Consider the following 25,929-nt stretch of genomic DNA (forward strand, 5'->3'; position numbering starts at 1 on the left):
GCAACACACATAAAAGCCCTAAACTAAAAGCCGCAGTGTGAACATGAAGCTCCTGAAAGAGGATTTCTGTCAGAGAGCTGCTGACTCGCTCGTTTCCGCCTCCATCCTGATGTGAAGCGCTTCACGGCTGCTGGAAACCTCACGCCGGCTACAAGCAGCGGCCGGTGGCTGCTGAAGAGCGCCGGGGCCGCCTGCTGCAGATGTTACTGCACACACACACACACACACACACACACACACACACACACACACGTGTGCGAGCACAAAGACAACCAGAGAGCTTCTCAAAGTCAAAATAGTATTTATTTCCAAAGTTTTCAAAAAATACTGCGCCATATAAATATTACAAAATACTATGAATAATACTGTGTCAATATACTTGAACTTTACTGTGGAGACGGTCCAGATGGAAACTCCAGCAGCGTGTCGTGTTTCACGTGAACTGATCTCATGTTTTCAACCTCCGACTGAAACTTAAAGGAAAAGTTCAACATTTATTATTTCCTCACGGACCGTTAGATGATCGACGCCACGAACGTCTGCCTCTAATGTGACGCTGTTGCGGCGGTTAGCTTATCTTAGCATGAACATCAGACATAAGGGGGAACAGATGAGAAAAACAGTCTTTATGCTAAGCTAAGCTAACAGACCAGTGGTGCCGAGCTGGAAGCAAAAAAGTAGCAAAATATCCAAAAATGTTGAACTTTTCCTTTGTTGAAGTATCACAAGTGTGTGTGAGTGTGTGTGTGTGTGTGTGTGTGTGTGTGTGTGTGTGTGTGTGTGTGTGTGTGTGTTGCTCCACTAAAACATTCTTAAAACAAACAACATGACAGAAGCAGAAACATTTTCTTTCTGTGCATTTTTAAAATATAGATGTTTTTCTCCAAAACTTAAAACCTTTGTTGAACCTCAGAGAGCAGAGTTCTGTAAGTTTACCACGACGTCGCTGTCTGAGCTGTAATCTGATCAAACACATCTAAACTCATCGGAGCAGCGTTGTTGTTTGTGTTTGTTGATGAGCTGAAGTATTTTCTCCTTCAGCTCATCTCTGGTCTCCAGGGAAACGTGCAGCAGCTCCTCTCCACCGGTGTGTGTGGTGTGAAGTGTGTGTGGTGTGAAGTGTGTGTGGCCGCATGTTTGTGTGGAAGCACGACGCAAAACACATCGTTGAGTGGAGGTGATGATGTCATCACTATGGTCCACAGCTGTGACCTGACGTAACACAGATTACAGCTGCTGTGAGTTTAAAGGTGAACATCAGGAACATTTAACTCACTTGAGCTGCTGTCAAGGAAACGTCTTTCCTGCGTTATGAAAGTGGAGATTTCATCTTGTATGTTGAAAAATGATCAACTGGTAAAATGCAAAGAAAGAAAAAAATTATCTTGTTTGTTTTTTTTTCTCTCCATAGAACAAGAAGAAGAAAATAATCCCAGTGAATTGAGATTATTCTGCTTGTTCCCAATGGGGTCCTCGTTGTTTTGGGGTTTTTCGAGACACAAAAGACAGAATATGAACAGATATATTTGGCTGCGTATGAAGCCCCGAGACAGAGCTTCTAACCCTCCAGTGGATCCTGATCCCGGAGCCGCTGGATGAAGCTCATGAACTCAGACATTCAAATGGATCTTTGCTTTTTATTACAACTACAAATGTCCGCAGGCCGCTCGCCTCCTCGCCGCCAAACGCTCTGCTTCATGAGCGTGGACTGGAGTTTGTTCACAGGCCACAAACGAGCCGCTTCAGGTTGATTGTCAAGAAGCAGGAAGTGTGTTCACGCTCTGACGACACAAACCTCCCGATCGCACTCGACCGGCCTCCTTCAGCATTTAGTCGTAGCCGAGTCCTGGACGCCGGCCTTGCAGTGGCTTTTAGCCACGAGCAGCCGGAGGGAGTCTCCTGGCGATCGGATCAGCTCCCTGCCTCTGGAACGAAGACAGAGCCGTGAACACACACTCACACACACACACACACACACACACACCGGGAGGTCAGATATCCGGGTCGTGTACTTTAGTACTCACGCGTCGTACTCCATCCCGACCACGCTGACGCCGTTCACCGCCAGGATGCGGTCGCCCGTCCTCAGCTTCTGGCAGCGAGCGGCCGGAGAGTCGGGAACCAGCGACTTCACGTAGATGCCGCTCATCTGCAGCTGAGTCTTCTATGAAAACATGAAAACAGGAAGTAGTCGGTCACCACTTTGGTCCTCAAGCACTGACATGAAACACCAAGAACTTCAGCTGCAGGAAGGGTTGGACAGAAGGAATATCGCTGCACCACGTTGGCTCTGTGAGGCTGCTGAACATTTGGTGAGATTACTTTTGCAGAAATCCCTTCAGTCCACCGTCTGAGCTGATTAGTCTTCATGAGATCTGAGCAGCGACACAAAGTCCTCTGTGTCCAGATTAAAGTGTGAAAACGTAAAAACAACAAAAACAAAAGACTGCTGAGCTCAAAGAGTCTTAATGAGAGTTTCAGCCCCTTCAAGTTATTCTGACACTTCAACTGCAGTGATGGTGTTTCTGTTTGAGGCCTCAGTGTTGAACTGTAGATACGTTATGTGAACGCTGAATAAAGGATTCTTACCGTCCCGTCTACGAGCGCCAGGCCGAGCCCGTGAGGTCCTCTGTGAAGCTCCACCGCGAACACTTCCTCTCTGTCTTCTTCTACAGTCTCCCACTTCCTGTCAGCACCTCCACTGGCTGAACAGACGGACAGAGGAAAGTATTGAAAAAGTTTAAATACTCAGACTGGTCCTGAGCATCGACTTCTATACAACCAGAGGAGTCGCCCCCTGGTGGTCAGGAGAGAGAATGCAGCTTTAACACATGAAGCATAGACTTCTATACAACCAGAGGAGTCGCCCCCTGGTGGTCAGGAGAGAGAATGCAGAGCTGGAGGATGTTGCCTAATCACAACAACAACACAGCAAATGGCGCACTCCTCCCACAAAAAAACCCTGTTCCCCTCCTGCAGTTCCTGATCAAACCCCCCCACCCTCTTCCCAGCATGCACCCTGTCTGCCCCCCACGCAGGACCTGCCCCGAACAATGCCGCCACCGATTAGGATTCCACGCACCAACCCAACTGTAAATTCCCATGACGGATCGGCCGCTGCTCTTTTCTCTCCTGACATCACCACCTCTCTGTAATTCTTGGGGGTCAGATTAAAGGATTACCAAACTTTCAACATAACATTAGCCGTTAGCCAAAACCACAGAGGTAGATCCAGCCGAGGCCGAGGTGCGGCTCCGCCCGGCGGGGAAAACAACTTCACGCCTCATGAGCAGGATATTATGAATATCACACATTTAAGACATCCCCTTAGTATTATTGTTATCAATATTATGAAGTAAAAACATGAATTTTACTCCACAGAATCAATAAAATCTTGGATATGAACTTAATTCAAATCCAGAAAAGACGTACAAGCCACAGTTTAAGTTATGTGCATGTGTAACAAGTAAAAACTAAATATCATAGAATTTTAACTATCTGTTAATGCTGATTATCTCTCTGATTAATGGATTAAGTCTATAAAACATGGGACACGTCCATCACTGTGTCTATTGCCAAAGAAACAGCCCAAAAAAAGTATATTTTAAGAAACATTAAATTAAATTAATAAAAAGTAATTTATCAATTTTAAGAAGCTGTGACTGTAGAATATTTGACATTAATGCTTAAGAGATTATAAACATAGTGTTGCCTCTGCATCGTATAAACTAATAAATACACTGTTAATGAGGACAGATGTACACAGAGACGGAGCCAGATGGTTTTGTTCTTCTGTGTAATCCTCAAACCTTTTAAGTAAATGACTTTAATAAACGGCACTAACAGAGAAAACACAAAGCAACAAGTAGCCAATGAGAGTAAAGACATCTGACTGAGATCAACACAATCCTCCAGCTTTAAACCCTCTTGCTGCCACAGTGGGGGGTCTGCGAGGCCGAGCCCTTAAACACACACACACACACACACACACACACACACACACACACACACACACACACACACACACGATGAACAGCGTTCCTGAAGGTCTGGTTCAGATCTGAGGTCCAACGATTCAGATTTATGAACCTTCCTCCTGTGTTACAGCATCGACCCATTTCAGGTTTTAATGCATAACAGAAGCACATAAATGTGTTTATTGCATTAAGGCTGTTTGACTCTGTCAGGAACTATTTCAACATGTTTTTAATTGAAATGGAGGCGTATCCTGACAAAGAAAAGGCCCAGAGGCCCACACCAAAATATTAAAACATACAACAATACGTTTATGGTTGAGGAAGCCTAACAAGCTAACCAAGAGACAAAACCCACCCGCTAACACAAGAGATGCTAACAGAACACTAAAACAAGAGATGCTAACAGAACGCTAACACAAGAGATGATAACAGAATGCTAACACAAGAGATGCTAACAGAACGCTAACACAATAGATGCTAACAGAAAGCTAACACAAGAGATGCTAACAGAAAGCTAACACAAGAAGAAGGTTAATCTGATATCAACTCTTTTGGGTGCGTTAAATACGTTCACAGCAGGACTTTACTTAATCAAACTGTCCCTTTAAGTAAACGAGTCCTTGTGTCCGCAGACGCATCTGAAATGTTACGGTATCGTTTGATTTCCTGACACACAACAAGCCAGTTTCGCTCTGACTCGCTCTGCCTCCGACAGATGACCTCACGGCCGGAGGCGTCCAGGAACAATCGGGTGGGAGAGGAAGCGCTCCTTCCTCTGCACGGCGAGCCCACCCTGCGCTTGGAATTCCTGAGTCAAGTTCGGAAAAGATGAAGGGAGGAACTTCACGCCGTGGGCGTCGTCACCTTCACGTGGACCCCGGAGCAAATATGCGGCGGGTCCTCGAGGTCAAGTCACTAAATACTTTCCTTCATAGACCCGAGGACGTGCAGGAGGGTTTTAAGAGGTGACCTCATGCCAGACTTTTGGGAACGGGGCGGTGACGCCCGCCTGAATGAAAACCTGCTGTGTGCGAGTGAAGCCATGAATGGGCCTTTTGAGGCGCTGCCGGCTTTCTCACCGCGAGGTTTCATCTTTGTTTCTCCTCTTTAATAACGCTCGATCATCGTCTGCTGTGGCCGGGTTTCACTCAATGTGTGCCAGCTGTTTGGAAGAACACTCTAAAGGGTGTAATATGTCACGTTTACACATTAAAAGGTCTAAAAAAACGACTCGACCTGTGTTTTGTGTTGAGTTGTGTACTCAGGTTAGCTAAACTACAATCATCATTTTGTCTCCGGTCGCGTTCTCTTTGTGGAGCGTTTTTCATCCAGTTTTAACTCAAATATTTACAATAAACTTGCAATATTTCGGTAATTTGTACTGTATATTTTACCGGATGAAGGCTCGTAGTGATTGGACGTCTGTAACTTAAGCTGCCAAAGAAACAAGCTGAGCTAACGTTAGCGGCAGCTCCACTTCCTGTCTGAGGACACAGATATTGAACATTGACTTCATTCTGTGTTTTTGTCGGGTTTTAATCAGTTGGTTTTGGAGAGGAGGAAACATCTGGACACTGAAGGAGAAGCTGACCTGCAACGCCAGACTACAACTCCCATGATGCCGAGCTACTTCTCAACATCTCCCAGACTGATGTGGATTGCATCTTTCTTGCTAAATCCTTTTCGCTAAATCTGCTAAATGACTTTCCCGTTACCTTTCTTCAGCTGGCGGGCGCCGTCCCGCAGGTCGGCCTCCAGCTGGTCCAGCTCCAGGCCCTGCGGGGTGTTGGGCGGCGTCAGCAGGCAGGACGGGTCCAGCGCCAGGCTCTTGTGGTAGCCCGTGTCGGCGCGTCCGGGGAGGGTGTTCTGCAGCTCCAGGCTCTTCAGCTTCTGGGTCAGGACCGCTTCGCAGCCGCTCAGGTCGCCGTGGGACCCTCTGGCCGGAGTCGGGTCTGCGGGGCGGGCGTGGCGATGCGGGTCGGCGTCCGGGTCGGGTCGGGTAACCGGGTCCGGCTGGCGGGCAGGACCCCGCTGGGCTGCGGTCGCAGACTGGCCGTCTGCGGTCGCCCCGTCGAGAGTCTGACGGACACAAAGCGGATCAGCAACAGATGCGGGAACCTGGAGGCGCCTCGCTTCCCGCTCCGGGGTCAGGAAGCGCTCGTTACCTGTTGCTCCGCGCCGCGCTCGGCTCGGGTTTCACCGCGGGGCAGCCGGCGAATGAACTCCTGCAGGCGGGCGAGCTGCGCGAACAGAGCCGGCTCCAGCGCGGGTTTAGCTAGCTCCAGCTGGAAGGCGCTGTCGGGCAGGACGAGCGGCGGGTGGCTGTCGAAGCTCTCCAGGATGTCGGCTGCAGGGAGAGAGAAAAAGGTCGTCCATCATTTAATTATTTTACCTTTGGTGATTAACAAAGTACCTACCTACATATCTATCTATCTATCTACTTACCTATTTATCTACCTACCTACATATCTACCTCCCTATCTATCTATTTATCTACCTTCCTACCGTCCTACCTACCTACCTTCATTCCTACCGACATATCTACCTACCGACCTACCTTCCTACCGTCCTACCTACCTTCCCATCTACCTACCTCCCTACCTTCCTACCTACATATCTACCTAACTACCTACCTACCTTCCTACCTACCTACCGTCCTTCCTTCCTACCTCCCTATCCATCATGAAATGACCCTGAAGCTCCACCACAGCGTCCTGAGATCATTCAGGTGAAGCTGTATTTGGGTCAACAGTGAATTAAAAGGTGTAAATAAAGTCCAGGATGATAAACAGCTGCTGGGTCAGTCAGGTGAGTACGCAGAGAGGAGAGCGAGGTGAAGCCAGGTGAGAGCAGGAAGCTGATTGGTGGAGACAGACCGTCAGGACGGGATTACCCCGAAGGCTGCTGCCGAGAACAGGCTCACACACACTCTGACCAGTGGAGCTCCAGGGCTTTCCAGGACTTCAAACCACATTTCCAAGTCTTTACCACATTTTCAAGACTTTTCCATGACTTCAAAAAAATCCAAGACTTTTCCGTGGCCTGGAAAAAAAAGTCCAAGACTTTTCCATGACCTGGAAAAAAAGTCCAAGACTTTTCCATGACCTGGAAAAAAAGTCTAAGACTTTTCTGTGACCTGGAAAAAAAAGTTCAAGACTTTTCCATGACTTAAAAAAAAGTTCAAGACTTTTCCATGACCTGGAAAAAAAGTCCAAGACTTTTCCATGACTTAAAAAAAAAAATCACATTTTTTTATGACTTGGAAAAAAAAGACTTTTCACCAAATTTTCAAGACTTTTCCATGACTTTTTTTTCCAAGGACTTTTTTCAGACCTGGAAATAACCATTTGAAAACTCCATGACTCTCCCAGGTTTTCCATGACCGTATGAAGTGTAAATGAGTGAAAGTATTTTATTTCTTTGCGTACGTCAGTAAACTGACTTTTTATCCAGTTTTAAGCATTTCTTCGTCCTTCCTGACCCTCCAGGACGTCCCGTGTGAGGACACTAATATTCACTCACCCGTCCTGACGGCGTCCTCGGCGTCGTCCGGTGACGGCGTCCAGCCGGCGGGGCGGGGTTTACCACAGCTGTACTCGCGCAGCATGTGGTGCAGCTGAGCGGCGTTCAGGGAGCAGAACTCCGTCCTGAGAGAAGTCCAGGACGCCTGCAGGGCGCCGGGCGACAGAGGACAGGAAGGTTTATTTAGTGCGGCGCATTTCACCAACGGGCCGGTTCAAAGGGCCTCCGCAGACCTGCAGCTCTCAGGGACCTCGTTCCAGAGACGTGGAGCAGAAAAGCTGAAAAACCTCCGTGTTTAGTCCTGACTCTTTGAACAGGAAGTAGATCAGAACCAGGCGAGCTGAGAGGTTTGATGGTTTACGTCAGGGTGTCAAACTTGTTTTAGTGACGGGTCACATGCTGCCCATTCTGATATCCAGTGGGCCGGACCAGTAAAATTACAGCATGATAACGCATAAATAACGACAATGTTTCTCTGTTTAAATCATTGGTGAAGGTTTTTAGATGATAAACTCTATTTTAAGGTCTTTCAACAATAAACTAGAAACATAGACCAAACATTCAGACGTCAGCTCTCTGGTTATCTGCCTGCTCTCCTCTGCAGGTTCCCTCGCTGTGTGACACGTTTGAGACGCCACTTTCATGACGTCATCCATGTTTAACGACTTCTAACACAATAATATCAGCGCTCACATCAGTTGTGACTGTGGATCAATGGTTTGCATGTCCATCTTATAAGCAGAGGATCAGAGGTTTGAATCCCAGCTCTGCTGATTTTGTTCTTTAAAAAAAAAAAAAAAAAACTTAAAAAAAAAATTTTTTTTGGGACTGGACCCCCTGGCGGGCCGGATCCGGCCTGCGGGCTGCATGTTTGACACCCCTGGTTCAAACGGTAGCAGCAGATCACACACACACTTAGGCCCTAAACCACATCTTACAACCTCCCAGAGGGATTCTGAAGGGACTGCAGTACCGCCTCTGTCCACAGGGGCCGCCAGAGTCAACACAAACAGTTAAACTTCAAAGAACGAGCCACAGGAGCTCTTTGTAGTCATTCTGAGGATACCAGGGAGGGACAAACAAGTCATTTCCCAGAATGCTTTGTTCCCAAATCAAAGTGCCTGCTGCTCTCTCATTCTCATGCAGAGTATTTTTAAAACGATTACACACGATCTGGTTAAGTGTTGTTTTTGGTCCCTATGGTGACAAAGCCTCGTGGGAAAATGTGCCTCGCTGTGTGAATAAGACGCAGCGCTTATCAACGCTGCTGATTGTTCTGCTGTGTTAAAAGCTGAGTGGTAATGAACGCGGCGTGAGAAGCGTAAACGCTTCATTCTCCCTCCGCTCAGCGGCTCCGGCTCCGCATCATGAAACCTGACACACTCCAGACGGATAACGCTCGATCGCCCGGTGGCGACAGGAAGTAGCTCCGGGGCGAAGAGGCAGGTGAGTCACGTTGATGTGATCATTCCAGACGTGACAGAGTTCATTTAGTTTGAGTTGTACAGACTCGACATGTCGAGGCCTCGCAGAAGCTGTGAGTGAAATGTTGTCCTCCTGAAACGGAGACGCCACAACCAGGTTTTAAACCGCAGGAAATGTTTTAAAAATATGTCTCTCTTGTTTAGTCTGAGATGAAATGTTTTCTTGCTGTTGATTTCTCCTCAAAATATCTGCTGCAGACGTCGTGTTCTCCATAATAACGGCTGGCACCACGAGCCACATCCCTCTGCTGTAATTTACAACTGCCACTTCAGTTCCTTTCGGAAAAAAAAAGAAAGCTCCAGATGGAAACCTCTGTTGAGGGCGTGTGCCCCGCTGCAGCAGCCACAACGTGACCTCATGCCGGGCAGCAGGCATCAAACCACCGGCCTCACAGCAACCCTCCAGTCCCACGAACAGACGAGACGCAGCCTGCAACAGCTGGCAGGAGCAGCAAGGCATGCTGGGAAACAGGTGTGCACAACTAGGCCTCATACTTTCCAGGACCTCTATCTAAATTTCCAAGACTTTTAACTAAATGTACATGAATTTTAATGAAATTTTTATGACTTTTAACCAAATTTCCTAAACTATTAACCACATTAAACCAAATTTCCAAGACTTTTCCATGACTTTTAACTACATTTACATGACTTTTAACCAGATTTACATGACTTAACTAAATTTTTATGACTTTTAATCGATTTTCCATAACTAGATAGATAGATAATTACTTTATTGATCCTCAAAGGGAAATTCAAGACTATGAACTACAACTATGAACCACTTTTAACCAAATTTCCATGACATTAAACAAATTTCCAAGACTTTTCCACGGCTTAACCAAAGTTCCATAATTATTAACCGAATTTCAAAGACTTTCCTGTTGTAGAATAAACAGGATTTAAGCTGATAAATATAAGACATTCATACTCTAACAGGTTCACATGGTTTCAAGTGAGATAAGTGAAGACGACACATTGAAGTGTGTTTACTTTGCTCCTGAAGGCCACTTCCTCTTATCTGATCGATGACAGCTTAAGTGCATTACTATGAACCAACGACTCGCCTCAAGCGGCTTCATGGCATCATGAGTCACCGATAAGAGGTAGTAGAAAAGAGTAGGAGGAGCATCGGCACATGATCCAGAAACGTCCATAACTAATATGGAACCGAAACCTTTAAGACAATGAGAACGTCGACGTGACTCGACTCTCGTGGCGGCGCTCGCCCGCAGGGAGACGAGCAGGAAGTCCTCTGACCTGCAGGAGGGTTTCTTTGGGCGTGGCCAGCAGGTTGACGGCGGCGGAGAGCTTCTGGAGGTATTCGGTGGCCAGATCGCCCAGACTGATGCTCTGCATCCAGTCCAGCAGCAGGTCCAGGTTGGCCCGGATCTGAACCCCTCGGGACCACTGGTAGAACCCAGCGACGGACCCTGAAGGACCGCGACCAGATATTAGAGCGGAGACGTCAATATGCAACCAAACTTATGCAACCCATGACATGCAGTACAGTACAGCCATGTGGTAGAAGAAGGTCTACCATCGGTTATATTAGCATCAATGCTATTAGCCTGGTTACACAAGAGATACCGTAAAAGTCGGGTTATGAGCTGCTGCTATTTTCGGTGGTTGTCCCCGTTAGCTCTCCGCTATAGCCAGCTAGCGCTGCTGCTAGCTCCCCGCTGTAGCCAGCTAGCACTGCTGCTACTGCCGAGCCGGAGCTGGTCCCGCTACCTTCAGTGGTTGTTGGGGAGCTAGCTGGGAGAGCTAGCAGCTAATAAAATTAACTTTGCCTGAATTCTTGAGCCGTTTTATTACAAAAGAGGCTTTATTGTGTTAGTGAACATGTTAGCCAACACTAGCATGCAGGTTCCACCCCATAGTTTAGCGTGTTAGCATGCTAACATTTGCAAATTAGCACTAAGGACAAAGCTGACGCTAATGGTAAGTTGGTTCAAAAAACCAGCTTACAATTGCACTAAATGTAAACATAAAGTTCGTCCAGAGGGTAAATGAATGTTTATATTAAATTTCATGGCAATCCATCCAATATCTGTCAAAATAATTCACTTAAAACCACAAGTTCAAACAGTTTGAACTAGTTGTGGCAGAGCGGCGGCCTCACCTCTCTCCATGAGGGCGTTGAACAGCGAGGCGTTGATGAAGAACAGCAGGTAGGCGCAGAGCTGCAGCGAGATGTCCGGGTGCACCTGGAAGGCCGTGAGCAGCGTCAGCGCCTCCTTCAGGACCTCCAGGACGCCGCCGAGCCCGTCGGGCGCTCGCAGCTGACCGCTCTGCGAGAAGGGGTTCCCGTCCAGCAGACCGGGCAGCGCCGAGTACATGCTCTGTGGAGAGAGACCGGGACGGTTCACTCCTCTGGTGTCAACGCCGCTGATGCACCCTGGGAGGCCGGCGGCGAGGCGGATGAACGCGTAAACACAACTTTCACGTTAGCGGGAAAATCATCTTTTGTGTTTAGTGGAGAACATTCTGACTCAAAGAGAGGAAGCATCACACAAGCATCAGGAAACCTCGCAGGTCTTTTCACACCTGAAGGAAATTATTAACACCGATCATTACACGACAACTTGAGTCATTTTAGAGACGCACAACTGCCAAAAACGACTACGAGGGTTAAAACAAAGAACCTCCTGGTGCTTTAAAGTGTCGTTCTTTAACTTTAACAAACCACTGTGAACAAAGCTTCTGTTGACGTTTACATACTTTATAATTAAAAGAAAAGAGTTTTGTTGTGGTTGTGGTTGTATAAATAGTGTTTTAGTCTTGACGACAGTGAAAATGTTGTTTTGGGAAAAAGCCTCAAACCTGAAACCTCCACACATAAAATAAATAGCAGGAGCAAGAAGACGTTCAGGTTTTCACTCTCAGTTCTCACACAGATACGCTCTTATCTCTACTGACAATAACACAGTCCGCCCATTGTGCTGCATGGTATGACATCAGGTGTTAGGCACACACACACACACACACACACACACACACACACACACACACACACACACACACACACACACACACACACACACACACACACACACACACACACACACACACACACACACACACACACACACACACACACACACACACACACCATGACTAAGATAATGACCTCGGGCCATAAAGACTACAATAACCTGCATGCCTGATCAGTGAAGAGCAGCAGTAAAGGGTTAATGATATTTACAGACTGGTAACAGTCTGAATGTGACACATCTGCATCGCACATGAATGTAGATTGTTGTTGTTGTTGTTGTTGTTGTTCTTGTTGTTCTACTCTTCGTGTGTTGTAAATCACAGCAGATTGAATGGGAGTCCTCTCGGTCAACTTGTATTCATATTGTATTTAAAAAAAGACTGAAAAAGAGAAAGAAGAAGTGCTGAAATGTTGCCCGTACATTGTGAACGTTCAGTTATGTTTCACAGGAAATCAACAGAAAAACTGTCCACCCTCCTTTTCCTGCCGGGTGTTTCTCTGATGACAGTCGCTCTTCCTCTGCAGGAAACACAACCTCCTTCTCTCCACCGAGCAACAACGATCTACTGAAAAAGTTGAACGCTTCTTACTGCTAAAAACAAAGCCAGTTCTACCTGATTAAATTGCTATAAAAGTGACAAATACATGCGGTGTAAAAGTGAAGAAGAAGCCAAATGAGAGAAACTCCTCATCTCGTTTCCTTCCGCCTGCAGCGCATAAAGCTGAACAGTAAAAGTTCAGTTTTTTCAGTGCTGTTATAAATATGTCTGAGTTCCTGCTTCCTTTCCTCGCTTCCTTAACCAGTGTGAGTGAAGGGTGCTGTGCCTCCAGACTGTGGCGTTAACTGAATTCTGCTTACACCAGACACCCATTAATAAACATCTTTATCATGGGAAAGCCACGTAAATACAGTCTGGCGGTGTCCTGTCGGGCCGTAAAACAGGAGAGTCGACTGCTGACGGTCACAAAGAAAATTCAGAGAGATGCACGTCAGCTTTTACTGGAGTGCGAGTCCAGATTTAAAGTGTTTAAGGGCATGAGAGTGGCGTAAACCATCTCCATGGCCTGCGGTGTGCCCCAGGGCTCAATCGTAGGGCCCCCTTCATTGTTCCCCGATATGTTTGTTTCTTTTTGTTGTGGAGAAGGAGCCGTACTTCCCCTTGAAATGAAGTGAAACACATTATCTTCAGTTTCTTTTAGTTGTTTGGAGGATGCAAAACCCTGGATGGATAACTATTTAACTCAACTAGGTGAAGCATAGCGGTCGTTGTTATGTGTGTTATGTTTATGTGTCGTCTTTAAGTCTTGATATACACTGCTGTTCAAAAGTTTGGGGTCCCTTTTTTTAAAGAAAAGCACTGTTTTTGTCAATGAATATAACATGAAATGAATCATAAATACCCTCTCTGCATAGTTAATGTGGTAAAAGACTATTCTAGGTGAAACATCTGGTTCTTAATGAAATACCTATCTCTGTATCTGGAGGCTCATTTCCAGCATCAGTGTTCTACATTGTGTTTGATCATTGACTTAGAAGACTGATGGATGAGGAGAAAAACCTTGAAAACCCTTAAACCCCCTTTAAGAAAACCTTGAAAACCCTTAAACCCCCTTTAAGAAAAACTTGAAAACCCTTAAACCCATCCATCCATCCATCCATTTTCCGTCGCTTATCCGGGGTCGGGTCGCGGTGGCAGCACCCAGCAGACCGACCCAGGCTTCCCTCTCACCCGCAACATGTTCCAGCTCGTTCTGGGGGACCCCGAGACGTTCCCAGGCCAGCTGGGAGATATAATCCCTCCAGCGTGTCCTGGGTCTTCCCCGGGGCCTCTTCCCAGTTGGACGTGCCTGGAAAACCTCTAATGGGAGGCGTCCAGGAGGCATCCGGATTAGATGCCCGAACCACCTCAGCTGACTCCTTTTGATACGAAGGAGCAGCGGCTCGACTCCAAGCTCCCCCCTGATGTCCGAGCTCCTTACCCTATCTCTAAGGCTGAGCCCGGCCACCCTACGGAGGAAGCTCATTTCGGCCGCTTGTATCCGCGACCTCGTTCTTTCGGTCACGACCCAGAGTTCGTGACCATAGGTGAGGGTTGAAACGTAGACCGACCAGTAAATAGAGAGCTTCTCCTTCCGACTTAGCTCCCTCTTCACCAAGACGGACCCCCTTTTAAAAAACCTTGAAAACCCTTAAACCCCCTTTAAAAAACCTTGAAAACCCTTAAACCCCCTTTAAAAAACCTTGAAAACCCTTAAACCCCCTTTAAGAAAAGCTTGAAAACCCTTAAACCCCCTTTTAAAAAACCTTGAAAACCCTTAAACCCCCTTTAAAAAACCTTGAAAAAGCAAATTAAAAAAAGTTGAAAATTTTCAAGACCCTTTTAAAAAGCCTGGAAAAGGAACCGGCTCACTATCTCTCTTCTGTCCTGACGCCAGACGAGTGTTTCACTCCGGATCATAAATGTGTTAACGTACTTCACATTCATGTGTGTGTCGTACTGCAGGTTACATTCATGTGTGTGTGTGTGTGTGTGTTTGTGTGTGTGTGTGTGTGTGTGTGTGTGTGTGTGTGTGTGTGTGTGTGTGTGTGTGTTTGTGTGTGTGTGTGTGTGTGTGTGTGTGTGTGTGTGTGTGTGTGTGTGTGTGTGTGTGTGTGTGTGTGTGTGTGTGTGTGTGTGTCTCACACCTTGGTCAGATAGTAGACGGACTGCTGGAAGGTGAACATGATGACTTCCTCCAGGACCGTCATGGCTTCCTCACAAGCCGTTCGAGTGGAGGACATCTCAGAGTCCGACAGGCCTGACAACACACACAAACACACGTTTACACACACACACACACACACACACACACGGCGGTGGCGACGGCGCTGGCGCTGCGTGCACCTGGGTGCCGGCGGTCCGGCCGGCCGGGCAGCAGCTGAGGGACTTCCTGCTGGATGAAGCGCAGCAGCTCGATGGCGTTGGCCATCCACAGGACCAGCGGCTGCAGCGCCGGCAGCAGCTGCCGCACGCCGAGCGGCTGCAGCCGCTCCTCACCGCAGCCGCTGAGGGAGGAAGAACATTTAGATTGAACAAACGCACAACGACAGAACGCTTCTGTCTCGTCTCTGTGACTCAGTCGTTTCAGCTTCAAGTCTAGTTTCTTTTAAATGCTTTAAATTTTAAAAAAAAGGCAAAACATAACAAAATATTTAAATATTCTGTGCAGCTGTTCCTGTCTAAAGTCACAGCATGTGTGTTATGTCTGAGGCGTTTGCTCTGAAGCCTGTGAGCTCGTGAGCGGAGACACTGTGGGAACATCTCTCTTTGCACAACCTGCGTTTAAATAAAAAAAGCCCTCATTGTTTTCCGGAGGTGCAAATAGTTGTAAAATCAGACTCTGGCTGCTCCTTCGTTCCGCCAGAGGAGCAGGAGGATGGTGCATGTGCTGACTCAGCGTCCTGCTGTACTCACGGTTCTGGCTGCACGGCCGCCAGCTGCTTCGTCTTCTCCTGAGGAGAAGCAAGACAAGACAGGTTTCACGCCGACGTCTCACCAGCGTCACACACAGACGATGATGTCGCTGCGTCCGCCGCCTCAAAGGACGAACACGAGACGAACCCGTGAGGTCAGTTATTTAAACGTGTGTTTAAACCTCCAGACCTGCAGACATCAAAACTAAAGCCGCCCCCGCCCGCCATCGACACGCTGGGGACGTCCTGAAGCCACAGCGGCGTCCTTACCCACATCACCAGCTGGATCTGCGCCGCTATCCGGAGCAGCAGCCGCCTGAAGGGCGTCAGCTCCGAGGCCGACGCCGAGCGCCGGATGCAGAGGCTCAGCAGGAACGCCGGCGTCAGCTTGGGCCCGTCCCCACCGGGGTCGGCCATGTCCAGGACCTCCTGCAGGACCCGCTCCTCCTGCTCCGGCTCGTAGCTCACCGCGGCCTCCGCGCCGTCCGGGCCCCTCCAGCAGGGCGGCGGCGGTTTCCTCCAGAGCCTTTTTGCGGCGGCGTCGGAGGAGGAGGAGGAGGAGCCGCACGACGAACACGAGGACGACGCCGCGGCGTCCGAGCTCGGGCAGAGCGCGCTCATCCACGGAGGCGCCTGCGGGGATCCGGGCGCGCCGGTCGGGTCCTTGAACATGAACAGGTAGTGCTTCCCCAAGCCCACCACGTCGCCCGCCGTCAGCTCCGCCTCCTCCGTGAGGAGGGAGCCGTTGCGGGTCACCGGCGCCCCGTGCAGCGGCTTCAGCATCGTCGCCGTCGTCTTCCTGAGCTCGCCGCCGGACGCCGCCGGGCCGCCGGCGTCCAGGCGCCGCACGCAGCAGTGCTGAGGCAGCACGTCGGGGGCGAACAGGAGGACGTCCACCTTCAGCCGCTCCTCGTCCTCGCCGTTGCAGTGCTCGCTGCAGCAGCCCAAGATGGTGGTCGTTCCACTCATCAGGTAGATGACGAAGTCCTGACAAGGAAAGAGTTTCCTTCAATTTCAGGGCAGCGAACATCTTTTGATCTGTCATTTATTTATTTATCACAACCGACGGTACAAAACCCAGAGATATTAATAACATCTATAAAATGTCTATTATAAGACATGAAGAAACAACGCGGAGAAGCTAAAAGGATGAAGGATAATCGGTTTACTCTTCTTCCTCTTCGTCAGCGCCAGTGAAACTCGTCTTGAGATCTGATGTTTGATTCTGTTGCGAAACATTTTGGAAAAGAACCAACGTTGTGCGTGTGAGCGCCGGACAGGAAAAGCAGGGATTAGGAGCGAGGTCTGTGCCGTCTGTGAGCCGGTTAGCGGTGACGCGCTATCATCTGCGATGCTAGCAGTCGCGCAGCTAGCTCCTCATCCGGCTACAGATGTTAAATCCGGTTTACACACCTGATTGGATTCACCTGCTGAGTCTCACGCCATCCAGGACCCTTGTGGCTTCTTTTTGTCAACTTTTTTTTGTTATCATAATTCAGCGGAAACAAAATGTCATAATTTTGCCTTTTGTTTGTTTGTTTTTCTCTCTCAAATTTTTTTCGTCATTATTATGAAAAAAAATGTTTTTGTCATAATTTTAAAAAAAAAAAGAATTCTTGACTTTTTTTCTACTTTTTTTGTTGCCATACTTCAGAAAAACCTTTTTTTTGGCATAATTATGACTTCATTTTTTTTTTTCTTTTTTTTTTTCGCAATTTTTTTATTGTTGTCATAATTATGAGAGAAAAAAAAGTTCAGAATTTATGACTTTTTTCCGACTTTTTTTTGGACTTTTTTTTCTAATTCTGGAGAAGAAAAAAAAGACTTTTTTTCTCGCAATTTTTTTGTTGTCATAATTCTGAAAATAATAATTAAGACTTCTTTTTTGTGGCGGGAACGGGCTTCCAGCTTCTGCAATGTAACAGTTTGCTTTTCAGTCGAGGATCTTCGGCTGTCGGCATCGTTCATGATTTTAAGTCACTTTTTACACGAGTTGAGACAAGAAACTTGTAGATTTGCAGACAGTGAAACTGAGTCGAGCCTGACGTCCTGCGCAGGGTTTGGTTTGGTTTTGTAAGAAGAGTCTCCGTGTGGTTTCTCCTCCTCTACGGTCTGTAATCAGGTAACCTGAGCCGGTTCCTTCAGACCGTACATGAGCAACACGCCGTTCTTCACTGGCACCTGATGACTCGTCGCTTCTGAGCTTACGACACACCTCATGAGCCCAAAACCTCCATGTTTCCTTGCTCCCCGGCCTCCACGTGACGCTCTGACTCGGAGGTTCTTAGCGTAAGACCTTCAATCCAACGCCCTCGTGGACCCGTTTACACCCTGATGCCTCTTTTAAAGCTCTGGCCTCCGCCGGCCAAGGACCTTGTGGGGTCAATGAGCTTATTACAACTAGAAAATTCTGAGAAAGAATGAAATTCTGTCTGCCAACAGGGAAGCTAAACAGGCAACCATCCCCCAACCGAAACAGGAAGAGGATCGCGCTTTTGTGTTTGTTTTTCCCCACCAGCTATCGGTTGCTATCCACTGTAAGCTCCTTGCAGCGACTATCACTAGAAGAGGAAACAAGCAAAGCAACTGCGGAAAACAAAGTGCAGTGTGTCTCGTGTTCGTGTTGCTTAGATCTCAGCGAAACAGAACGTGATCCGGTTGCCTTTGCATTAGCGGTTGCCGTTGCCACCGCTAATGCAAAGGCAACCGGATCACCTCTTAGAAACACCGTTGGGGGGGAAAAGTTGTCTGTTTCCACTTTAATGTGGACGTATTCTACGTCAATGAGACTCTATATCACAACATATGTATTGTAATACTGAAACAGCAGCAATAAAACACGTTTCTGGCCAAGAGAAAGTATAGAATTTGCTTTGGCGAGCAAGAAACAGGGTTCATGGGAAATTAAGTCTTAATCGTGAGAAACATAAGTGATCGTCACAATGAACAAAAATTATTAAAAACTCATCTACTTAATCCGACCACAATAGCTCAATGTTTACATGCTGCACCGTCACGTTAGCCCCGCCCCTCACCTGTCTGTGGCTGTAGCCCTGCAGCAGCAGGAAGTACGGGAAGTCGAAGGGCGGGTGGATGGAGTACTGGGTGGTGTTGTCGTCGCTGCTCTCCGTCTCCTCCTTCTCCATGCCCAGGCGCAGCACCTCCTTGTCGGCCTCGGCCTCTGGATCCTCCCGGAGGCTCTGCTGGGCGCGGCCGGCCTCCTTCCCCATGGCGGACAGGTCCATCTCGCTCAGGCTCCTCCAGATGCCGAGGCCGTCCGCGTCCTCGCCGCTGCCGTCCACGAACAGCGAGGTCACTCTGGAGCGGCTCTTCTGCAGCCTGCGGGCCTGAGCGTTGAGGCCTGGGTCGACCCGGAGGACAAATGTTGTGATGCGTGTGCACAATATGAAAGACACTCGGATGCTGCATGTTCACCATGATGAATAACAGCAGCGGATGTCTGGAGGACATATCGTAAAAGTTGGGTTACAAGCCGTTACTACCTTCGTTGGTGTCCCCGCTAGCTCCCCACTGTAGCTAGCTACCGTTGCTGCTAGCGCCCTGCTAGCTTCCTGCTAGCTCCCCAACAACTGCCCTGGGCAGCAGCACAGCGGGGAGCTAGCAGCAGCGCTAGCTTGAAATGTCAAACATGAAGTATATGTTACTAGTGGAGCAGCCGCTAATAGCTAGCTAATAGGGAGTTAGCTGCATGGTAAATATAAATTCACCCTCCTCAATTTTGTCGTTAGTGAATAAAAAAGTATTTAGTTGCATATAGAGGGCCGTGTACCTTCATCTAAAGACACTTCATACCACTGTAAGTAGCTTTCAAGGAGAAGACCGACATCAATTAGATAAAATCATGCGTTGGAGTAAAACCCCGTTTAGCTTCTCGCCCTCGCGGTCACTCCAACAGACTCCAACTCAACGTTTTCACGGCTCTGGCTCCGACTCAAATGAAACACAAGCAGAAAGGAAAGAGAGGAAATGTGCGGGTGGAAAGTGAGATGTGACCGGCGGCTCTATCTGCCGGCAGCAGCCGCTGCGTCGGCCTGACGTAACACAAACACTATTCAGCTCGTTTCGGAGCCGTTAAGCGGCGAGGAATGTCCAGCGAGCCGCGGCTTCACGCCGGCAGCTCCGCCGCTCTTATCAGCTGTGGAAGTGGGTGTTGCTGCACATTGTCCAGCAGCGGCGTGACAGAAAAACACTCACATTGTAGAGCAGCAGGTCACTGGGAGAACCACAGGGCGGGTTCTGTGTCTTTTTTTACAGCATGGAACACACCTTGTCAATGTTTGCCCCTGAGTGTTGTTGATGGTTTTAAACCAGTAAGACCTTCATAGGACACTCAAACTCACCATCAAAACCCAGACTAATAGTATCAGTTCAACTTTCTGGGGGAATTTATTTCTTATATTTTCAAGAGTCATACGATTATTAGCACTCTTGGAAATTATGAAGCCTGCAGCTGGTTAGCTTAGCTTAGCATAAAGACTATAAACAGGGGGGAACAGTTAGCCTGGTTCTGCCCGAAATGTAAGAAATTCCACCTGCCAGCAGCTCTGAAACTCAATATTTTACTGTTTTACGGTCCAGACTATTTCCTGGCCAGGAACAGTCACCGAGCAAAGAAATCGTCCTGCACACAAAACTTCTTCTTCCTCTACATTTATTCAAGGAGGCTTTTGATTAAAACCATTTAAAATGAACATGAAACGTCAGCAGGCTCTGAGTCAACTGTGCTTGATTTATATAACATCCGATTATGTAAATAACTCAAATAAAAAATCTGTTAAATGCAGAACTAACTCACAAAAAGTGTGATTTAACAAAGCAAAGAAAGCCAAGAATATCACAGATTAAAAAGGAGCATTGGTGGAGCGCAGAGAGAAGCAGGAAGTGGTCTCTGACAGGAGGAACCACAGTGAGTGGACACTTTCGGGCGGCTCGATGTTCCACAGGCCCCGATGGGCCCGAGCAATAAAACAAAGATAAGAGCGGGGCCGACCTCCTCCTCCATCCCTTACTGCGGCTTTTGTTTCCTCCTGACCTCCCTCACATGCCTGCCCATCTCAGCCCGTCCTCGCCGGTGATAAGCCGGACAATGGAGGCCGTTAGCCGGCAATAAGAAGACGAGGATAAAGGCTCCCCGCCACCAGAAAGCTGCTGATTAGCTACCGAGGCGCGAGGATGTTAGAGTCACTGAGTTGTCCTGAAAACATTTGGATGTGTTTAACCCCCACAGAAAATAGCACGCTTCCTTCAAACAGGAGCTGAGACGTTTTTCATAGCCAGAAGCTGTAAAAAAAACGCTGTTAGAGTCAGATGTTCGGCTTTCTCGTGGTCCTTGAACACATCTGAGAAACTTCAAACTGCTGGCTGCTGAACAAAGAGCAGTAGAGGACAGTAGAGGTCGTATATAAAGGTCGTAAAGACGTAAATAGTTCAATGTAGCAGAGGGAGCTTCCACTCCTTCCACCATTGTTCCCACTGGACGTATAGATTCCAGTGTTTTCCAATTTATGTCAAATAAATGGCAGAAATTCAACCGTGGCAGTGAAAATCAAGGCCACAGGGAGGTTAGAGGTTAAAGGTTAGAGGGTTATTTGGTCTCCGATGAAGACGAGGGACGCTAGCTGCACCCCGCGGAGGCGGCGGCGTGTCTACCTGCTGTGACGGTGTCTCGGTCCTTCAGGCTCTGCTCCTCGACGTTCGCTCGCAGCTGGATTTCGAAGCGCCTGGCGAAGCCTTCCTTGGGCTTCCACAGCGACTGCAGCGTGAGCGGCTTCTCGTTGTCACCCACCACCCGGAAGCACTCCCTCCTCCACTGGCTGTCGGCGCCCGTCTGGCCGATCACGTCGCAGAGCACGTAGTCGTCGGCGTCTTCTTTTTCCAGGCAGTACCTGAGCAACAAAAAAAGGCGGACGGGAACGACCACGAGGAGGTCAAACAAGGTCACAATGGAGGAAACGTCGCTTCACCACTTTGGTCCAGATTGAAAAATCTCGACGACCGATTGTTGTCAAATTTGGTACGAACGTTCACGCACTACCCGCAATGAATCCCGACAAATTTGATGATTCTCTGACTTTTTCCTCTTGCGCCATCATCAGGTGATGTCGTCCAACAGTAGAGTTTATGTGCAAAACGAATGACTTTCGAATCAGCCTCAACTGTACTGCTAAACTCAACACTTAGCATTAGCATTTAGCTTAAAGTACGGCTTCACGGAGCTGTGAGAATGTTTTGTTGTTTTAGATCATTTCATTGAAGGAAATAGTAAGAATAGCTCGTGAAAGAATTGTCTAACCAGCAGTCAAAAACTGAAATATATTCGCTGTATAATCCTGTAACATTGAGAAAAGCAGCAAATTCCCACATTTCAAAAGCATGAGTCAACATGTTTGGGGGCATTTCTTTCTCTCCATAAATGTCTTTAACCATTCCCATGTTAATGATACACCACTGGCACGGAAAACATCTCAGAAGGAGCATCAAATTCTCTTTTAAAAGCTCAGATTACACTTGAGGTAAAGAAAGCGGTCGTGCGGGTTGCAGACGTTTCAGTCCTAACACACTGCTTTTGAAGGCTGTTCACGCGGTCCAGTGGAGCTGAAGGGCGGTGAGTGTTTCTCTACTTGATCCATCATGTTCATCTGACCCCGGCAGAGCTCTGCAGCCTCCGCTGGCGGCGCTCACCTCTCCAGCGCCTCCTTCACCAGCTCCTGAGCGCTGGACTGCGTGGTGGCCAGCACGCTCTTGTAGTTGGTCCCCTGGCAGATGTCGCTGCCAAAGATCTTCAGGATGCCGGGTACGGACATCTGACTGGACAGCTCCGCCGGGTCGTCCGCCGCCTGGAGGCCGCCGCCGCCGCCGCCCGGCGTGCCGCCGCCGCGGCGCCCGCTGCCGGGGCTGTGGCTGAACACGGTCGACAGCCGGTTGTTGTGGCGGCGGATTTTGCTCTTGGCCGGCTGCCGGACGCCGACGCTCTCCGTGGAGCGGACGGTGGTGTCCGAGTTATTGGACCTGAGAAGATGACAAACACCGTGAGGGACGCCTTAAATCTACTCGATGGAGGACTATTTTACATCCAGGTGGACTTTTATATCTTTTATTTGTACCTTTTTATCTTATATAGCGTGTGACTGAACACAAAGGAATCACAAACACAGACATCTGTTTAGTTTTTTACTTTGACTTTCCACTGTACTACACCTCACATGGGTTTAAACAACTTAAAACATTCATTTAGGCACTAAATATGTATTTGAAAGTGAACTTTATGAACGCTGTCAGTACTGTAATGAAAGAAACACAAAGCACGAGCTTAACAACTCCTCTTATATCACTTTCTTGTGTTCTTCATCCATGGTGTTCACCATGAACTATACTAACATAATGAAGATCTCAAGTTACATTAAAGGAGGTTAAAAAAAATTATATTTTCTTATGTGTAAAAATGTGTGGATCACAACCACGTAAGATGGATAAGTGCATATTATTGTATATTTATGTCAGATGATTGACAATATAATCACCACTTATGAGCAAAGATGAATTCACTTCATTCAAGTAAAAGTAGAAACACACAATAATCTGTTTCAAGAAGAAGTCATTCAAATTCTTAGTTCAGTAAAAGTACAAAAGTATTATCAAATTAAACTTTAAATCCAAAAAGAGTAGTAATTATGCAGAATGCCCCATTTCAGAATATTAACATATTATTATGTTTAATGTTACAGACATGAGGCGTCATGCTGCTGTGGAGCTGATCTTATTAATAATATTTTAAATATATATGGTTTTGTACTGAAGTAACCTAAAGTTGCAATGTAGTAGAATAGAGGTAATACTAGTAAAATACTTCAAATTGTACGGATTATGGGCGGCTTCATGCATTTGTTGATGTTTCACTTTAACACTCTTCTGGTGTAATTTATGTACTTTTTTAAACTTTATTCCGTCTGTATATTTAATATTCCTTCTCTACTGTTTTGCATTACTGTGTATTTGTATTATTTATATTTACTGTGTCTCTTGTGATCCTGTCATTCCCCTGAGGGACTCATAAAGGTTTAACTCATCGGAGCTGGAGATGAAACACTTACTGGACAGATCCATTGCTGGGTTTCCTTCCCAGTTTGACCAGTCTCTTCTTCGGGGAGCGGACCAGCAGCCCCACCGGGAAGCTCAGGCCCGGTTTGCTCCCGTGACCGCTCCTCTCCTCCGAAATCATGTCTGCTCCGTCTTCACGAGGACCGCGAGAAACCCTCCAGAACCGAGCATGATGCGCTTTACCGTGAATTAACTTCAATGAAACGATACTCCCGACAGTGTGTCCGTTAAAACTTGTTGCCGTTATATTCCAACGGCTTGTCTTCCAAAACAAAAATAAACAACAACAAAAAACGGTTTTCTTGAGGGATGAAATCCAAAAACTTCAGCCGCAGGAGAAGAAGCGCAGACGGTGGAGGACGCGAGCCGAGCGGCAGCTCCGGTCCATGCTGAGCCCCGTGAGACCCGGGGAGTGTCCGCCGGAGAGCCCGCAGCACCGGCCTGAGTGCGGGGAGAGGGAGGGAGGGACGGAGGGAGGGACGGAGGGAGCGAGAGGGAGGGACGGAGGGACGGACGGAGGGAGAGAGAGGGAGGGACGGAGGGAGAGAGAGGGAGGGACGGAGGGAGAGAGAGGGAGGGACGGAGGGAGGGACGGAGGGAGAGAGAGGGAGGGACGGAGGGACGGAGGGAGAGAGAGAGAGGGACGGACGGAGAGACGGAGGGAGAGAGCGGGAGAGACGGAGGGAGGGAAGGAGGGAGAGAGAGGGAGGGACGGAGGGACGGAGGGAGAGAGAGAGAGGGACGGAGGGACGGAGGGAGAGAGCGGGAGAGACGGAGGGAGGGAAGGAGGGAGAGAGAGGGAGGGACGGAGGGAGAGAGGGAGGGACGGAGGGAGAGAGAGGGAGAGGAACGGAGGGAGAGAGAGAGAGGGAGGGAGGTCGCTGACGTCACCGCGGCGCCACGAGCGTTGGTCCCGCGAAAAAGGCGGGACTAATCACACACACACGTAAGTACGCGCCCACTCGGGGACCCTCGCGTCCTTGTGGGTCTGTGTCCTCATAAAACACCATCAAACTGCTGGAACATGAGTCATCATTTATTGCCATGTGCCATAAAAGCCACTCCTATGCCTTTGGTGGGTGTCCCCGCTGTAGCCAGCTAGCACTGCTGCTAGCTCCCTACTATAGCAAGCTAGCGCCGCTGCTAGCTCCCTGCTGTAGCAAGCTAGCGCCGCTGCTAGCTCCCCATCGTAGCAAGCTAGCACTGCTGCTAGCTCCCTGTCGTAACAAGCTAGCACTGCTGCTAGCTCCCCGTCGTAGCAAGCTAGCACTGCTGCTAGCTTCCTGTCGTAACAAGCTAGCACTGCTGCTAGCTTCCCGTCGTAGCAAGCTAGCACTGCTGCTAGCTCCCTGTCGTAGCAAGCTAGCACTGCTGCTAGCTCCCTTTGCTTTCCAGAATCCAGACAGTAGAGTTGCACATAAAAGGAAAGTGTCTTGGTGTATTTGTGCATGTCAACAAATACTATGCAAAAAGACTTCAGTTGAAATAGAAACAAAATAGATAATATATAACATAAAATACATTTTTATATTATAATATTTTATAATAATATATAAAATATAGGAAATTTATTGTGTTTCTGTTGTATCACATTTTGTAAGATTGTCATATGTATAATCTTGTATGAATGAATAAAAAGTACTTTATTAATCTCCAAGGAGAATTTTTTATTTTTTGTATAATCTTCTCTATTCTTGTATAATCTGAATTTGTAAAGTAACTCGTGAATAAAGCTGTCAAATCAATGTAACAGAATGAAAAGCAGAATATTGGATGAGAATGTACTGAAGTGGCAAAAAATCTAAATACTAAAGATGCATGAAGCGCTCATGTCGTCTTTTCCTGACTGGTCTACTTTACCTGTTCCAGAGCGCCATCTAGTGGCTGTAAAGATGAACTGTCACACACCATACACTGTTTCTTACAATAAACACACATTCAAGTATGAACTATCTTGCAATTGTTCACAAAAGGGAAAACTACAATATATATATATATATATATATATAATTATATATATATATATATATATATATATATATATATAATTATATATATATATATATATATATATATATATATATAATTATATATATATATATATATATATATATATATATATATAATTATATATATATATATATATAATTATATATATATATATATATATATATATATATATATATATATATATAATTATATATATATATATATATATATATATATAATTATATATATATATATATATATATATAATTATATATATATATGCATATATAATATGTATATTATTTCATGAAATAATGATGAAATTATACTATAATGATAATGAAATAATTGTAATGATCTGTTGGTTTGAAAATGATTTGAGATAAA

General features: G+C 47.2%; 1 protein-coding gene across 1 annotated transcript; it reads right to left on the bottom strand.

Annotated features, from left to right (window-relative positions):
- Positions 1–1,623: 1,623 nt before the first annotated feature.
- On the bottom strand, positions 1,624–24,057 carry radil2a (Ras association and DIL domains 2a). The gene is made up of 16 exons (XM_068578188.1): positions 23,547–24,057; positions 22,138–22,464; positions 21,106–21,341; positions 18,471–18,796; positions 15,706–16,422; positions 15,437–15,474; positions 14,867–15,027; positions 14,668–14,780; positions 11,109–11,328; positions 10,244–10,416; positions 7,500–7,644; positions 6,143–6,324; positions 5,693–6,056; positions 2,590–2,705; positions 2,025–2,164; positions 1,624–1,925 (listed from the first exon to the last, which is right to left on the bottom strand). The coding sequence occupies exons 1-16, from the start codon at positions 23,672–23,674 to the stop codon at positions 1,823–1,825; spliced, it is 3,489 nt and encodes a 1,162-aa protein (XP_068434289.1). The 5' UTR covers positions 23,675–24,057; the 3' UTR covers positions 1,624–1,822.
- Between the last annotated feature and the right edge of the window lie 1,872 nt (positions 24,058–25,929).

Source organism: Clinocottus analis, unplaced genomic scaffold (genome assembly GCF_023055335.1).
Source record: "Clinocottus analis isolate CAN_PGR_092001 unplaced genomic scaffold, fCliAna1.0.p SCAF_16, whole genome shotgun sequence".
Classification (NCBI taxonomy): Eukaryota; Metazoa; Chordata; class Actinopteri; order Perciformes; family Cottidae; genus Clinocottus; species Clinocottus analis.

Excerpts from the sequence above, each read along its gene's own strand:
- radil2a (XM_068578188.1), bottom strand. The coding sequence starts at position 23,674 with ATGATTTCGGAGGAGAGGAGCGGTCACGGGAGCAAACCGGGCCTGAGC. Across the intron at positions 22,465-23,546 it reads CCCAGCAATGGATCTGTCCA|GTCCAATAACTCGGACACCA; the intron begins GTAAGTGTTTCA and ends TCATCTTCTCAG. Across the intron at positions 16,423-18,470 it reads AGGGCTACAGCCACAGACAG|GACTTCGTCATCTACCTGAT; the intron begins GTGAGGGGCGGG and ends TTTCCTTGTCAG.